The 18,307-nt window shown below is 38.2% G+C and overlaps 1 protein-coding gene and 2 long non-coding RNA genes across 3 annotated transcripts; 1 reads left to right on the plus strand and 2 right to left on the minus strand.

The window, feature by feature from the left end:
- Positions 1-4,259: 4,259 nt before the first annotated feature.
- Positions 4,260-10,140, minus strand: LOC144634435 (uncharacterized). The gene is made up of 4 exons (XR_013567199.1): positions 9,900-10,140; positions 6,363-6,435; positions 5,660-5,732; positions 4,260-4,358 (listed from the first exon to the last, which is right to left on the minus strand). It is a non-coding gene; the product is annotated as an uncharacterized LOC144634435 (long non-coding RNA).
- A 19-nt stretch (positions 10,141-10,159) lies between these two features.
- Positions 10,160-13,037, plus strand: LOC144634429 (uncharacterized). Its single transcript, XM_078493380.1, has 2 exons — positions 10,160-10,180; positions 11,380-13,037. The coding sequence occupies exon 2, from the start codon at positions 11,397-11,399 to the stop codon at positions 12,633-12,635; it is 1,239 nt and encodes a 412-aa protein (XP_078349506.1). The 5' UTR covers positions 10,160-10,180; positions 11,380-11,396; the 3' UTR covers positions 12,636-13,037.
- A 2,331-nt stretch (positions 13,038-15,368) lies between these two features.
- LOC144634475 (uncharacterized) lies at positions 15,369-16,284 on the minus strand. The gene is made up of 2 exons (XR_013567211.1): positions 16,144-16,284; positions 15,369-16,072 (listed from the first exon to the last, which is right to left on the minus strand). It is a non-coding gene; the product is annotated as an uncharacterized LOC144634475 (long non-coding RNA).
- Positions 16,285-18,307: the final 2,023 nt, after the last annotated feature.

Raw genomic sequence — 18,307 nt, forward strand, 5'->3', positions numbered from 1 at the left:
GCTAATGCTCGATCTCGGGCAAAGTGACCAATACATATGTGCCGTTGTGGTTCTGTCCTATCTGGCGAACCAGTCCTATGACGTAATGTGATATCATGAGCCAATCATATCACGCGTTCTATCTAGTAGCACGCAGCATAAGACTGGTAACTAAACTCTGTTGCAGTTCGGTCTTTGAGCGAAGTTGTTTTTTCGACGGGTAGGGGCAGGGAAGCAATATTTGACTTGGTTTGACTCTGTACGAAAATATGCAGCGGCCATTTGCAATAATTGCGTTTACCTCACAAGATTTCTATCACAAATCGACAGCTTACTGTACTTTCTGTTTTTCAAATTCAACAAAAATGTTCGAGTGGATCGAAGATTTATATGGTTGCTTTGCGAACTGCGTGTTTCCGTCCAGCCAATACTCCGCACTTTGATTTATCCTCAAATCAAGATCATTCAATAGTCCTGAAACGTAGAGGCAAATAAGATCCCTGAGAAGCAGTGCAACCAATTTTAATTTCGGTGCTGTAAATAACTACCACTCAATCTACGCAATTTTACTTGTTCCCAATCTTGTCACTAGCACGATCGAAAGCTGGTTCGCGACTAGTGCTTTTGGATAAGGCTTCTCCCGTGTATTTATTTCAGAAATGTTCTTGCCGAGTATATTGTATGGCTGGAGTGCTTTTCTAACTGTTCCTGGTTCGTTTTGATTTAAAAATCGATTGAAAAAGCAGTACTGGCATGAGCGAAACACCACTGAAACTACTGAAAGCGCTAATTAAAACACCACAGAGCGCTTTGTGGCCTAATCAAAACACCACAGAGCGCTTTGTGGCCTATTCGAAACACCACAGAGCGCTTTGTGGTGTTTTATTTTAAAAGCTAACATTAAAATCTTGATGTCTCGTTGAATCGCAGATATCTCACGGCTATTTTATGAAAAAAATTTTTTTTTCGATTTTTTACCCCACAAAGCGCTTTGTGGCCTATTCAAAACACCGCAAAGCGCTTTGTGGCCTAGTCGAAACACTACAAAGCGCTTTGTGGCCTATATTCGAAACACCACAAAGCGCTTTGTGGCCTATTTTCGTTGTCATTATTGTAGCGATTCCGGTATGGTTCGCTGTCGTTCAATGGTCAGTTAAGTTAATAAGCAATTTTTGACCGGCTCGTTCTTTCACGATTACTGTTTGAGTAGTGTGAACGTTTGAAACAGTCGGAGATAATTTTAATAATGTACATATGGGGCTCTGCGGAAATATTACCAGGAGGTTAATTAGGCGGTTACTTTTAAAGAAATCTCTGAAATGAACCAATCGGAAAGCTTAAGTTTAACATTATTTGAGTTTTTTTGCTATAGAGTGTTCATTATTTCCTTTTTTTCGGGGAGGGGGGGGGGGGGTGACTGTACCTTCGACAACAGAAAAACTTAAATGACCCCCCCTCCCTCCCAAACAGAAACTTCAAAACTTTTATGACCCCTCAATCTTTTATTATATGCAAACAATTTATTATAAACAATTTATTATAAATGGCAGTATTAGCATTTAGAGAGAAAAAATTTGCTTAATTTTACTTGGCTAAAGCTTGCTTGAACCACCAAGGAAAAACAAAATCTATAAATTACAAATAAAACATTCGAGTTAAAAATCTAGGATTCGACCCATGGTCATGCATTATGCTGGATACATCCTCGTACCCAGGGTCTTCGTTCCCTTTGACCAGACTCAAGGTATGAAAATGTGCTGGATATGAAAAGGCTCAGATGGTTATTCAATAAAGTGGGAATAAATAGCCTTCGTAATATTTTGGGTCCATGAAAATAAGAAAACTTTCATGACCCCTAACTATCTTGAAACTCTAATGACCCCCCCCCCATTAAAAGACACGCCTTAGGCTTTTCTGCCCCCCTCCTAATAATTAAGCTATCCCCCCGCCCCCAAAAAATAATTAATTAATTAATAATGAACAATCCGTTAGAAGCTAGGAATGTCACTGAATCTCCAATAGATTAAAAAATGACAACTAATACAATTGGCGTTCCCAGGATCGGCTGGAACTATTTAAAACTGTTTTAACCGAAATACCTATAAAGTGAAAGCAGAAGTAAGTATGTAGTATCAACTACATATCGCATGTTTTGGTTGGGGAATTTTTGAGGGAGTTATAATGTTCAATGATTTATAGCTCTATTTTTAGTCCTTGTTTGTAGACACACCCCTCAGGAATCATTGAACATGAAATGAAACTCATGTTGGATACTGATATCCCCGGACTGATATAGGCATTTCTTTACACAAGTCTATAGACCATGCCCTAACATTGCAAAGTGACAAACTCGACCAATATTTATAAACATGGACCTCGTACTAGCTCAATAAAATACATGTAATTCAGTTACAACAAATAAGAATACAAATCTACTTTATTTATTGCTAGACTAGAATTTATACAACTAGTGTTTTCATTTCAGGTTTATTACCAGTACCACTGTCAACTATACTCCCATAGATATTTCTACACAATAAAAGACAAAGTTTTCTTTGTTTTGAAAAGAAAAAAGAATTGGCTTCAATAATTTGCAATGCTAAACTGAATTTTTAAAAAAATACCGGTATGGGCACATAAGTTCACGCCCCCACCCCTGGAAACTTACTTATGAAAGGTATGATCAGGATGCTTGTTGTGCGCAATATTATTTTTGAAAAGAACCCTAAATGAGACCAATGTATTTGTGGCTTGAGAAAAAAATCTAGATAATATTTGTCTAAGTGAGACAATGAGCATCCCTGCTCCTTTCATATGGGATTTGCCCCCCTGCCCCCAGGCTCATGGACGATACCATCTGTTGCTTCTCCCAAACAATTTCGAAAGTTAATTTAAGGGCCTGTTTTTTAGCGTGTGTTGCAAAACCACTATAACCTTGAGATTTGTATTGTTGTATTTAAAGTTAGGATAATAAGTTTTGGAAATTCTCTTCTATTTATTTTACACTGGGCCCCTGTTGATACCAGTTCTGCGACTGAAGGGTTCACCCTGTTTAAATATCAATTATTATTATTTTTATTATTATTATTATTATTATTATTATTATTATTATTATTATTATTATTATTACAGGTAAATTCCTCACTGCATTTACAGTGGTGCTCTACTAACACAGGCCACCAAACCATTTTTTTTTATCATTTTTGACATCTTTTCATTAACTTTCTCATGGCTTCCATTCACATCTTTAATAAGCCTGCAAATGCAGACGTATTTCCAGAATCAGCCAAAATGCATCTGCATTCGCAGGCTAATTCACATCCGGCAAATCCAAAATAAACAGAAAAGAAATGTCAGAGGCCAAGTTGTTAGCTGCCTCTAAAAATGAAAGGCGGCTGTATTAGCAGGCTACCGAGTTGTTGGTTGACCAACAGGTGACACTGTGCTCAATTTTTTTCACCAAACCTAACTCATGCATTTATATTAGCTTATTTATCCAGAAAACTAACTAAAGGAAGGTGGCCACAGTTTAATAGTCATGCACGAACAAGACTGGGTTCTTAAAATGAAGATAAACATTCTGTTACTCTTAACACAGTACAGTGATTTGTGGTTCAATATTTAGTAAGAAAATGTTTTAGATTTATTTCAGACTCATTCTCTATTTACTTAAGACGGATTCCGCTGAAAGTTCGAGCAATGAGTGCGAAAATTAAGTACCAAAAATCTACTCATAGCACAGCAACATTTTGTATACTATTTAAAAGATCTTATCGAAATGCATTTGTCTTAGTGACCCCGTAATTAAATTCTAAAGCATTCTCGAGAAAATTAATTTAAACCTCGTAAAAATGTTTCAAACGCGCGCCATTTTGTTTTGAATTGGCGTGAAACGTCCGTTTTAACTGAAATATTGACAATTTCAAATCCATTTTTCTCTCGCGGGGTCAGCTTGAGTGCTAAATTTTTGGCAGGTTTTTGTTAGCTGTACTTAGACTGTTACCATGCTAAGAGGCCTTTTTTGGTAACTTTATTTTTGCCTGTATTGCTCGAATGTTGGGCGGAAACCATCTTAATTATTCATTATAACCGGTAGTGTGTCTATGAAAGAAACAATGATAAATTGTAAAAAAGTACATGAAAAATAAGTACTGGTCATTCCTTATCATTCTCACTAAACTTGTCCCCTATTAACTGTTGTAGAGGTCTTCATCATCATTGCCTTGTTCTTCTTGGCCTTCCTCCTGATGTTGTTGATCATTTTGCCCTTCTCTTTCCTCTTTTTCTTTATTATCTTCTTCTACTATAACTCCCCTTCCTCCTCATTGATCATATCATCTCATGTCTCTTGAGGTACAGGTGTATATGGCTTGGCCAGGCTGTTAAAAGATGGCAAGGAATTTACTTCATTTAATAGACAACAAAACATTGTAGAAAACCAACAATTTTTGTGAATTAAGAGGCCTGTTTTTTGGCTTGTCAAATTACAGGGACCATTATCAGGCTTTTGTTTTCAAGCTTGTTCTAGTTGATTCCATTTCATCATTACTTAAGATGGCTCTACAGACAAGTTATTCTGGGTACCACTCAAAGTTTGCAACAGTCAAGTATTCCCTAGATGCATTTTGCAACTAAATTGTTTTGAAAAAAAGTTTTGTGTTGTGTCACAAAAAGTTTTGTTTTGTCAGAGTCTTTTCACACAATTTGCACAGTTACCGAGTACTGCAATATTTTGGCAACAATTTTTAGTGTTGTGTCTCGACAAGAAATGGGGGATTTGTAAGCTATACTCCCTGAATGATCTCTGGTGAGACAGAGAAGTAGTTTTCTTTTTCTAAGATTACAAATACAAATGGGCACTACATGTACAGAGCCCCTGATATGGTTAATCAACGAAGGACTGTTGCAAAACCAAAACAAGAAGGTAAGGTTATACAAATAAAGTTGAACATTTTTTGCAAGTCAAATGTTTCTTAGAGGTGCTTATGGGCAACAAAAGTCTACTTGGGGCAACCAATAAGACACATGAGCCACCAAAAAAAACAAAAACAGAACTGGTTACCCAAAGGGCAAATTATAATTGACAATAAAGTAAGTGTAGAACTCTACATTAATAGCAGCCAACCTCATTCTTAAAACTTTGTGGCATCCAAAAGTTTTCTGTCCCCTCAACTCCTCAACATGTGAGGCAAGACAGCAAGGCAGAAATCCTTAACTCCAAATAAAAAGTCTAACCGCAAGCTAACTAAGCTAACTGTAGGCTAACCGGAGTGCTATTTAAGCTAACTGTAATGCTATTTAGACTAACCGGAGTGCTACGTAGGCTAACCGGAATGGATTGCATGCCTCGCTGCCTCGCACTTTGTGATGACCCCTCCTCAACCTCTCTTAAAAAGACATATTAATTAACCCTATAACTCCTGAGAAAGTACTGCCAGTACGATAAAGGCGCATTTATGGATGGACTTCACAAAATTTAATTACTTTGGCGAGACACAACTTAAAAAATAGTTATTTATCAACACATGGCAGCTGTACATATATACCTTATTTTACATGGGAACTGCGGCACTTATTTGGGGGCGGCGCTTATTAACTTTTTTGTCCCAAATGTGGCACTTTATTCGGGGGTGGCACTTATTCGAGTAAATAAGGTATACTAGTAAGGGTCAATGCTTACCATTCTAAGTCTCTTCTCATCTTCGGTTTGTAATGCTTTTCCTAATCCAATCCCTGATTCTCATCCATTAATGCTAAAACAGAAATTCAAAGCATTATTATTATAAATATAAGAATCACAAAAATGCATTATATCACATGTTGAGTTAGACTGATTGTTTTTTAAAAAAATGCACAGGTAACTTGTAGAAAAAAAGATTTTCCTCAGTAAAGGGAAATTTATATGAAGTTAAATGCAATTTAATCAAGTTAACCAACAACAAGTGTCTAGTCAGCTGTCTTGGTGGCAAGGGGTTGCTATAGCTAGATCTTGTCAGGCTCAGTACTCTACATTCCTGGACAAAATAGCATGGTGTAATGTCTTCATGCGGTTCTACGGCATGCTTTAACCGAAAAATATAGCTCGAAATTACAATAAAGTTTCCATTAAATCTTTGTCTTTCTGTCTATTTTAAAGCCCTTGGATGGAGCAGGGTTTAGCAAGCTTGGGAGACAGTATTGACAGAATTTGTCCTATCTTTGGTAAAAAAATGTTTTGTGAAGTTTGTTTTTCATTGCAGTGCTGTTCGCTTGAATCCGCCGTCATAAACTAGGGGCAGCGCTTATTAACTTTTTTGTCCCAAATGCGGCGCTCTTTCGAGCGTGGCGCTTATTCGAGTAAAATTAATAAGGTATATGCTGTGCTAGTAGGGGACGATGCTCACCATTCTTAGTCTCTTATCATCTTCGGTTTGTGATGCTATTCCTCATTCAACCCCTGATCCTCATCCATTAACGCTAAAACAGAAATTCAAAGCATTATTATTATAAACAAGAATTACAAAAATGCATTATCATATGTTGAGTTAAACTGATTGTTTCTTTAAAAAAAGGACACATTTTAATATAGAAAAAGAGATTTTCCTCAGTAAAGGGAAATTTATAAAATATGAGGTTAAATATTAATGCAATTTAACCAAGTTAACCAACAACAAGTGTCTAGTCAGCTGCCATGGTGGTCAGTGGTTGCTAGCTCTTGTCAGGCTCAGTACTCTACATTCCTGAACATTATAACATGGTGTAATGTCTTTATGCAGTTTTATGGTTCTTGCATAAATCTTGTATACTTTAACCGAAAAATATAGCTCGAAATTACAATAAAGTTTCCATTAAATCTTTGTCTTTCTGTCTATTTTCAAGCCCTTTGATGGAGCAGGGCTTTCAAGCATTAAGCAAGCTGGGGAGATAGTATAAACGGTATTTGTGCTATCTTTGGTAATAAAAAGAAAAATGTTTTGTGAAGTTTGCTTTTGCATTGCAATGCTGCTCGTCGTAAACTTTTGTGGCAATGCTCTGCCAATTATTCTGCTTTCCACCCGTCGCGATAATTCCTGTTGTATCGCTTCATTAGCCCATATTTTAATAAACATTTGGTCTCAAAGAAGCTTATAGAAGGCCCAATTTTGAAGCTTTTGGGCACTCGCCTCCTCACTGCAAGTCCACAATTATTAACATGTTTAGTCTGATCATGATTGAAACAACCTCGCCTGATGTGAACACTTTTCACAACAAAACATGTAACTTTTATTCGTGATCAGACTAATCATGTTTCACTTAGTGTGAACACAGCTTTACACACAGAGATAATGGCATAGTCACCTAATGAAGACATGTCAAGGCATTGGTGTGTATTCCTATTTGGTGCAATTTGGACCAGCTACCTGGGGGACAAACCTACTAAAGGGGCAGTGATGCTCGTCCTCTCGCTTAGGGGTGTAAATTTTGGGTTTTTGCTCTCACTTAGGGTGTTTCGGGCAAAACGCTAATTTTCCTAACAAACAGCTTTTGGGATGCCAGGCAAAAACAGTGTTTTGTCTGTGTTGCATAAGAAATCAGCCATTGTCTATGCCTTCTTAAATACTGATTTTTCACAGTTATTTAAAATTCATACACCAATAGGGCCAATATGGGGTTTCATTTACCTGTTTGATTGTTAAAAGTAGTTTATGGTCACATTTGACTAATTATCAGGTGTACATGTATTTTTAGAATTTTTCGCATGAAATAAGTGAGACAATTCCAGGACTCAGTTCATCACTCTCCTTGGTAGTACAAGCAAGTCAAGCTTAACAGTCAAGCTTAACAAAACAATCAAGGACCTTAAAGGTTGAAACATGAGTGAAGCCAAAGATATCCACTCATTTGAAATGCTGGTTAAATTTATTCAGCAGTGTATTATGCATGGTTCAATGTGACCTGTTTACAACCTACACCCCCTGCCCCCACCCCCTGGTAATCCCTGGGACAAGTTGGGCCCTTCGGGCCCGGGGATGGGGAATTGTTTAAAGCAGTGTTGTCCTGGTGGGTGGGACAAATCAAAAAAATAACTTCTGGTTGTTCCTTTGATGTACCTAACTTCGTGGTTTAGATGCCGGCGGCTGACAAAACGAATGAAGATATAAGACTGGATATTCAAGAAAAAATCTGTCATATTTATTACAGAATGGTTGGAGAGCAAGAATTTATTAAAATACTGCTCTTATTATAATTATTAAATAGTGTTATAGCACTGCCGGTAATCAAAACAGAACTTAATTACAGATTGATACCTGTACAAGTGTAATTATGGTCAGTCTTCTGATTGTATAAAATTGGTAGTTGATTTAAACTTATACAAAAAGAGACAGATATTTACTAGAAGCACTAGTTTAAATCATTAAAGAAAATTCAGTTTTGCTTTCCTATTTTGACCATAAATGTAGCTAGTATAATAACTTTCTGTCCTTGAGTTGTAACATCTTTCTTTCGAGGAAGTGTGGGGAATTAAATAGAGTTATATTTTCATATTTCTTTAAATATAGTAGACAGTTATTTAAATTTGTTATTTTATATCTGTAGTACTGGTATCCTTTGTTAAATTAACTCAAAAACCGTTCAAGTTCTTGACAAAATGTCTGGCTTTCCTGTTGTATATCACAAAGCGACGTATTTATGGTCGATGGGGAGTCCTACGGAAAGGGAATTGCGTCTTTCTGTTTGCCTGGGGGTGGGGAATAGACCACCACGAAATAAAAAAAAGTATGCCTGGGGAGAGGGGGTGGTAACAGGTCAGATTAAACCATCCATTACATCATCCTGGAGGCCAATCATTGTGCAATTTATGTTTTGGTTTCCTCCACCAAATCTACTCATTCTGCAGTGCTGGTGAGGATGTTAAAGTGAAGGCTTGAAAGCCATATAAGTATCTGGAAAAAGTTCTCCAGAGAAAATTAAATACATTATTTCACAGTAAGAGGTTATAGACTGAGGTGGTTATAGTTTTAAATGCCAGAATAATATTAAAGGAGAATCACACACTCTAGGATTATGGTGTCACTGTGACATTTGCAGACTGCAGATTGCAGACTGCAGACTTGCTGACTTTTCACTTTGGTTTAAGCCTTATACGTCACACTTCGGTTAGCCTACTATTCACTCCGGTTAGCCTACAGCTCACTCGGTTTAAGCTAGCCTGGATAGCATTTCGGTTAGCCTGTTTACAGTTAGCTTTTAATAATACGGTAATGGAAACACAATATATTCTCTTAGTCTGCTTCTGCAGTCTGCTGATGTCAGATACCGCAAGAATTATCCCTTGGTACATCATGCATATCTCTTTTGCAAGCATGGCAACCCATCAATTTATATTTCTAGAGACTGTGCTTGGTACATGGAAGGAAACATTCAGGGAAATGTACATGTATTGTGATTTCATGATTGTGCCCAGGAGCTTCCTTTTCTTTAAAATAGGTAGCTTTGATAGATGAAGCAAAGAAATATAACTGACAAAATAAGGGCTCAAAAGTTCAAACTCTCACAAGAATGGAAAATGATTGATTTTACTGCTTTTGACTATATATATTTTTCCAACTAAGCTGTAAATTTGGAAGCATTATTTTGGCGATACAAGGTGTAAGGTGTAAATAAACTGAGTAAAAATTTGTGCTCAGCTGACGGCATGACAGTGTTTCTTTATACCCGTGTCGAAAACGATTATACGATCTAATACTGCGCAATTAAATAGCACGATAGATCCTATTAAATTGCAAAATGCAAAACACAACAGTGTGGAGAATACAAAATAAAGTGCTTCGCCAGCTTGGTTCGTTCGTGCCGCTTGAGAGCAACACGATCAATAATAAGCTAACTAAGCTTTTAGAAGTAGACATTTTCAATCCATTACTACAAACAGCATTATACAATACATTCACAAAGCTTCTTACCTTCAAATGCAGCTGTAAATGTGTTCGGGAAATGCAGAAAGATCCGACAAAACACCCTGTTAAAATCACAAGATTCGGGCTTTCATGATCACTTGGTAAACACCGTCCAGACCGTCCAGTCCCCCAGTAAAATAATCTGACCAGACACGATCACAACGCATTTTCATTGGAAGAAACAACAACGCATATGATTGGGTCGAAAGGTGTTAGTCCATTTTGCAATCAGGACCATTATACAACGCTACATACAGAGGGTTCGAGCTGGCGGAGCCATACACAAGGTTAGTGAAAATACGTGAAAGGCAATTACAACTTAAAAGATCGTTAAATAACAAGAGAAATCGTCGAGTGTTTAAAGCAGTACCGTTCAACTAGGCAGTGAGCATTGGCTCGCTACCCTTTGTCAGAGAGAACAAATGAACAAACATCAGGAACAATGCCCCTAGCCCCAAACACAATATATAGCAACTGCTACACTGGAGGACCAGTAGAATTGTAAGCTTGCGATAGCTGCGACACTACTTATAAATTACTTATAAATGTTTCTTGATCTCCAGTAGCTATGATTTCATCGGGGTAAAAAATAACACACTAACTAGCTGAATTTTGTCACTGCTATCAGAGCTCGAGCAGTTCGAATTTCAGGTTGACCTAACTATGTCTCGACCTCCCAGGGAAAAATAATAAAACCACAGAATCCAGAGTCTTCAACCAGAGTCCCCTTAAGGTTTTCATCCAATAACAGTAAAAATTTCAAACAAAAGAATCAGTGTGTTTGTGATCTGACCAATCATGTTCGAGCAGTAAAATTGTTAGACATTGGAGGAGACAATTTTGATTGGCTTTTAATTATTGTGTTCAAACTTTGCTAATTTGAACAGCATCACAAACAAACCCAGTCCAGACGAGAGAATATTCTGCAAGGTACACCAACAAACAAACAAACAAACAACAACAACAACAACAACAATAAAGTGCATTCCAGTTTTGAACTCAGCTGCAAAACAACACTGACTGTGGCAACAAAATAATTTTGCAACCTGCATTCATGAGCAAATGATTTTGTATCCAACACAGGCAAAACAACTGAATGAAATGGCAAATGAAATCAATACAATGAATTTTAAGTAACTAATCTTACAAAAAATTTCCACAGCACAAAAACATAAGTTTACTGTGGTGTAAAGCTCAAGTAAAGCTTCAATAAAGCTGGCGTAAATTTGGAATTTAATCAGCTTGACACTAACTTAACAATTTTTAAAGCTGACCTTTATGCCAGCTTTACACTCAATTGTAAAGGCAGATAATTAAATCACATTTACACACGGTAGTGTAAAGCCCGGTTTAACCACCTTTAAAAACATTTAATTGATGGTGTGAAGTTAGATAACCAACTTTACACCAGATTTAACCACCTTTAATTTCATGTAAAATCCCAATTTTTATGCTGTGTTCATGGGATATCTTTTTCTCATTATAGAACTTTAAGGCTTCAGCATGTTTTCAACCCAAGCAGATAACCTGGACAGTGGACCTGAGAAAATTTACAGCTTGAAAGCAGGTGCCCCTAGCACTCGCTTGCGGCAGAAGTGTGCTGATCTTGTTCAGAAAGCAACAATTTCACTTCACAAATTAGATCAATGCCCGAATGCCTTCATGTATGGCGCAGATCCAGGCGCGTCCTTATTCAGGCAAGAGACAGCCAAGTTTCTCACTGAGCAGTATGCCGACACTGTCAGTCATGAAGACTTGTGGGTGAACGCTGGTGCTGCGCAAGGCCTTGCATTCCTAGGAAACTTTCTCTTTCAACCTGGGGATGTGGTGTTTGCTGAGGACCCAGCATATTTCGTTGGTCTCAGGGCCTTGCGAGATGATCTGGGAATGAAAGTGATTGGTGTCCCATGTGATAAAGATGGAATAATTGTTGAGGAGCTTGAAAAACTAATGATGGAACATTCTCATGAACTGCGGCCACCGACAGACAAAAAGCCTTACTCTGCTATGTTGTATTGTGTACCCACATTCAACAACCCAACTGGTTCATTTCTTCCAGCAGAGCGGTGCACGAAGATTATTGAGCTGATCCGTAAACACAATGTGCTTGCTTTTTGTGATGATGTGTACAACTTATTGTCATACACAGATGACGAACCACGTCCACAAAGGCTTTTTGCATTTGACGACAAGTCTAATGCTGATTACAGAGGAAATGTCATTTCAAATGCTTCTTTTTCAAAATTTCTTGCCCCTGGGTTGCGTCTTGGGTGGATGGAAGTCCCTGAACGTGTGCGAGATTTGTTGAAAACTAGTGCTTACGCCAGTAGCGGTGGATGTTTTAACCACTACATTTCGTGCATTATTGCTGTTGCACTGCAAGAGGGTTTAGTTAAGGATCATTTATTGATGGTTCGCAAGGTTTTCAAATCCCAACTTAATACATTGTGTGATTCCCTTGATAAGTATATACCTGGTCAATTTTCTTACCAAAGGCCCAAAGGAGGTTATTTTGTGTGGGTCACTTTTCCTTCAGAAGTTGATTGTGACAAATTGCTTGATCTCTGTCAGAAAAAGTATTTTGTAGTGTTCAACAATGGCACACGATTTGCTGCTAGTTCTGGAAAGTTTAAGAATTGTATGCGATTGAGTTTTGCTTTCAATGAATGTGATGTCATTGAACATTGTGTGAAGCAGATAGGACTGGCTCTGAAAGAGCTTCTTGGGGATTGTAGTGACTGATTTGGTATGCGTTGTAATTAGTTAAATTGCCATTCAGGTATCTTGCCGGCTAGATGTAATGTCGTTCCCAGATTTCTTGTGGACAAAGCCGTCTACAAGAGATCTGGGAACAAGATTAGGCCAGATGCCTGTAAAAATAATTAAAATTGAGGTGAGATAATACAATAACATGAATAAGTTTTTAAAAAGTTCTTGTGAATGTTAGCTTGACACTGTGAAATTGTCCAAAAAGCATTGTATATAATTATCAATATCACTTTTGAATATTATTAATTTTTTCTATAAATTCTACCTAGGTACTAGGTCTGACTTAAATACAATGTTATTTTCTGAGAACTTCTGTTTTCTTCAATGTTAATGATAAGCTGTTACATTAAAGGTCGACATCATTATTGTTCTTGATTTATGCTTTGATTTGTTAAATTTGTTCCAAGTGGCCTGGTTCATGCAGGTATTTCTTTTATTTAATTTTTTTGTCAAATGAATTAATATGGCTACTTTCATTATTTACTCCACTCTGTTAACTTTATCCTCAAGTATTCTCTTGGTTTACATGTATTTCCAGTCTCATATTTTTTGTTCACTGGAACTGAGTTTTCACCCTGAGGGCGGGGGGGGGGGACTCCCTAGAAATGGACGGGGATGCTCTTCGTCTCGCTTAGGGGTATAAATTTCTGACTTTGGGTCTCGCTTAGGGTGTTTTGGGAAAAATGGCAATATTTTAGCCATCAGGGTCTCGTTTAGGGTTACACACGAAGAAATATACAAATATAAGTTCTCTTTTCAGAATTTTGGTATCTTTTAGGGTCTAAAATACCGTCGCTTGCATCTAAGCGTGAACACAAGCCGCGGAAACATGATCTAATTGGGTATCAAACATGGCATGTTTCGTCATGAAACATTGAAGTTTAGCAGACCGTAACGACAACTTTCACGCTCAAAATGCTCACCGTTAATACTGAGAACAGGCGAAACTTTGCAGCAGAAGTGATTCAAGTGAACCTGCAAATGCATATCGACACAGATCAGGATCAATTTGTCAAAGGAAGTCTTGATATCCAATCTTTCCGCCATTTCGACTGTTTCGAAACCGGAATGTGTTGAAGTTTCGGCACGAAAGTTGCCGTTACGGTCTGCTAAACTTCAAATGTTTGATGACCAATCATGCCACGTTTGATACCCAATTAGATCATGTTTCGGCGGCACGTGTTCACGCTTAGATGCAAGCGACGGTAGCTTGAGCCGTGCCCAGATTGGTCTCTTTTAGGGGTTATTTTCAAAATTTCCGACGAGAATCCCTGTCCCTTTAATATGGGAGTCCCCCCCAGGGTTTTCACCCCATATGCTGCCCCATCCCTGCAGTGAAACTCACATTTTGTCAATGAGACATTGATTAAAAATAGTATACCTCATCTGAAACCTATACCTGGGTTGTTGGTGTATCAGGCCCGGGGGTGGGGGTGGGGGTGGGGGGGGGGGGGGGGCACTCCAATATATGAGCTATATAGGTATGTGCCGTTGTGAAGGGTATGGTTTTCAAGCAGTTTAGTCTGGGATAGGGTATAGAAATCAGAGAGTTTTGGTCTAGAATAGGGTATCATTTGCCGAGAAACTGATCAGTGGTATAAAGAATTAAGTCCAGAATAGGAATAGAAACTCGGAAGAGAAAGAGGCTTCTCTAGACGTGAATAAAATCATTGTGACAACGTTGTTGACAGATGGTTTTCCATTAAAAACACTTATAGTGATGCAGTTCTAAAAAGAAGCAAGTCAGGGATAGGGTAGGGATGTTTGGTATCTAGTCTAGTATAGGGTTGCAAAACCAGCTAAAGATGGTCTGGTATAGGGTAAGGGTTTCAGAGTCCCAGCAGCACACCCCCACCCAGAAATATACAGGGTGCCCCCCAGGGGGGTATCAGGCTGGTACTTTCAGGGACTAATAATTGCGATAAAAAGCTATGCTTTTGATATGCTTTCAATAATGCATGTGACCTGAGCCTGGGCTCTTTTAGTCAGCATCTGATGTTTACAAAACACGTCTGAGTATTTGAAATCTTTGACTTCATCGATTTGATGTCTATACTTTGTTGATGCAACTGGGAAAAACATTAACAATGCCAAAGTATTGTTTATTTAGTCAATGATGTCATGGTATCAGTATTGATATCAATCAAATAAACCAGTATCCTATCGAACTGAAAAACTGGTTTCAACTCATCCTCGCACATGACATAACACTTAATAAGATCATTTAAGGCATTACCAGCTTCCCCCTGAGCCAACCACTGGGATACATCACCAATTTTGTGTTAAGGTAAAAAAAAATCAGAGCTCAGCTGCCCATTCCCCCCTGAAAGGACCCAAAATTGCACTTAATAAGTGCAAAAACTCATACTTCAAGCACTTTTCTCATATCCAGGAGTTTTGGTGACCCATATGGGAGATTAGGAGTCTTGGTCGGTATCCAGGAGACTCTGGATAATCCTGGAGATTTGACTGGAAAATACAAGACAATCACATGGAATCTATGCCCTGGGTTGAGAGGAAATTTAAGTTGAAGTCTGAGAAAGGGAAATACCTGGTATTTGCAAATTTTTGTGGCCCAGTAAAATTCCCTCAGCCCTGGCCCTAGGAAAAAACATTGCCTTTCCCTTTTAAATATACAAATATGTGCATCAAAGCTGTAGAAGGCAAACCAACGCAAGGCATAAAAAGAATTTGTAACAAAAAAAATCTGCCAACTTGTACATTTATTTGCGAGCCCTAAACAACACAAATATCTGCAGCATACAGTCATATAAAAACCTACTTACAATATATTAAAACTCTCTGGTGCTTTCATCTAGTTCTACAACCTTTCTCTATAATGTAAATAAATGCTATCAAAAGATTGACTAAGTGTAATGTAAGTTATAAGCTTACTTTCATAATCTGCTAATTACTTTGAAGCTTACAGTAACACATGCCGATGAGCTTCATTGAAGTGCATGCAGTGTGGAGATAAAGCAAGTTCACTATGCCTTCTAAGCTATAAAGGCTAGAGAAAGCAACATATAAGATATAAATAACAACTATGATCAAAATAAATACAGTATCTCAAAGAAATTACTCAAACTAAATCTACTCCAAGTTCAAATTCGCGCTCTGTTTACATTACTAACGACTATAGCAACGGACAAGTTACAATCATCTTCCCTTGTCGGTGTCAGAGAAATCCTTGTCAGATTCTAAATCTTCTTCGTAAGGTTCTCCCATTCCAGAATGATCCATCAGATCTGTGAGCCCTTTCTCTAACTCATCTAGTCTCTTGCCAGTTTCAGTCATTCTTTTCGTGATCGAATCTTCGACATTTTGGAACTTCTCTTGCATGTTCTGAAGCGTCGATTGCACAAATTGCATCAGTTCTGGAACGCTTGTCGGGTTTTCCATCGTGTCTTCTGCAAAAACGATCATACAGAAATTTGATTTCGAACAAGATTTTAAAATAAGATGGGTAATAGAACCTTACCAAGACTTGAATTTGCTTCAAAACTGCTTAGATTCTTTAGAATTTAGACGCCCAGATCAATCTCAGAATCTTCCCAACAGCGTGTGGCCTCGCAAGGACGGCGTCTTCACTTTGACCTCAAGTGCCCGATTGTTGTTGTCCAATGAGAAGCAAGGAAATAATAAACTTCATTAGCGTCAGCCAATCAGATCAAGGCTTATATGATAATACACAGGCAGTGCAAATTAAATAAATTACTTTTATTTTGAATTTCAGTTGAAATAAACACAGTGAAAAAAAGCCCCCAAAATAGGTAAGCTCGATTAGAATTAAAAACAAATCGCTTTTGAAATAAGTGCTCGAAAGAAAGAAACAATTAATCTTTCCTATTCCTCATTCTTCAAATGAAATATCTTATTAGCCAAGCCTAAACGCCGAGCTACACATTGGCCATTCTCGTCCCCATAGCCCTTTTCGTTTCTCTTAGCCGGCAGGGCCTTGGCACGAGAAAACGAAGGGGGGGCGCTTTCCATTCGACCAAAAATTCCGGAAATTTTGGAACAAGGACGAATGGTACAGAAATTTCCTGGGAAAGTTTCCAGAAAATCCGGAAAGTGTTGACTTTCCGAAATGCGAACCATTCAACCGAAAATCCTGGAAATTGTTTTCGAAAATTTGGGTCTACCTCGCGAGGTTGTCCTCTTTTCCGGAAATTTTGGAAAAAGCTACCATTTTACACTCAGCCTAAGTTCCTTCGGCAGAAAATTTAGCTATTTGTGCAGCTGAAAGCAGCTACATGTGTTAAGGAAGCATTCTTGAAACTCCAAATAAAAAATTTAGGTGAACCCGGTTGTTTTTCGTTGTTGTTTTGCAGGCGGCAGCAAACTGAAATGTACAATTATTTATAACGCGCGTGCAGGCTACGCCATTGTTTTGCTCATTAAACTTTTTGGGTTGGCGACTTTTTCGTTGCTTGTAGTGTGCCTTTTGAAAGGTCCCTGTATTTGTCGCCACGATGTCATTCATGGCGTTTATATTCAGTGCTCGGAATGCTTTTTATTTGCAAAAATAACGAGTTATATGTGCAGGAAACTGGCCACAGTGCATTATTTTAATGCACCGTAGAAATTTCCATTTTAGACGCACGACCTGACCATATGCAAATTTTGTTTTGCCTTCCGTGCAGTCAACCGGAAAAGTTGGAAAATGCTGTTCCCTTTGCCACTGGAATTTTCTGGAAACTCAAACCAGAATTTTTGGTCGAATGGAAAGCGCCCAGGATTTCCAGTCCTAGATTCTAGGACTGTATGGAATTGTCCTCTTTTCCGGAAATTTTGGAAAAACTACCATTTTACACTCAGCCCAAGTTCCTTCGGCAGAAAATTTAGCTATTTGTTAAGGAAGCATTCTTGAAACTCCAAATAAAAAATTTAGGTGAACCCGGTTGTTTTTCGTTGTTGTTTTGCAGGCGGCAGCAAACTGAAATGTACAATTATTTATAACGCGCGTGCAGGCTACGCCATTGTTTTGCTCATTAAACTTTTTGGGTTGGCGACTTTTTCGTTGCTTGTAGTGTGCCTTTTGAAAGGTCCCTGTATTTGTCGCCACGATGTCATTCATGGCGTTTATATTCAGTGCTCGGAATGCTTTTTATTTGCAAAAATAACGAGTTATATGTGCAGGAAACTGGCCACAGTGCATTATTTTAATGCACCGTAGAAATTTCCATTTTAGACGCACGACCTGACCATATGCAAATTTTGTTTTGCCTTCCGTGCAGTCAACCGGAAAAGTTGGAAAATGCTGTTCCCTTTGCCACTGGAATTTTCTGGAAACTCAAACCAGAATTTTTGGTCGAATGGAAAGCGCCCAGGATTTCCAGTCCTAGATTCTAGGACTTCCGGTGTTCATGTATGCAGTCATGAAGTTTCTAAAGAATGTATGAGAGAGTCGTTACGTTTTCGACTTCCGTTTAGGAATTCTTTGTTTCAAACAGCCAATAAAAAAAATTCGAATTAATTCAAAAATCCTATGTCCCCAGAGCCCTCCGTTTTCTCGTGCCAATCCGGCTAAGAGAAACGAAAGGACTATGGGGACGAGAATGCACATTGGCGAAATTGAGAATTATTATTTTTGCTATCTTTTGAGCAGCGATTGAGTTACAGTGAACATCGAACGCGAACCA

This window comes from Oculina patagonica, chromosome 13, assembly GCF_052425735.1.
Source record: "Oculina patagonica isolate OP01 chromosome 13, crgOcupat, whole genome shotgun sequence".
Lineage (NCBI taxonomy): Eukaryota > Metazoa > Cnidaria > Anthozoa > Scleractinia > Oculinidae > Oculina > Oculina patagonica.

Excerpts from the sequence above, each read along its gene's own strand:
- LOC144634429 (XM_078493380.1), top strand. The coding sequence starts at position 11,397 with ATGTTTTCAACCCAAGCAGATAACCTGGACAGTGGACCTGAGAAAATT.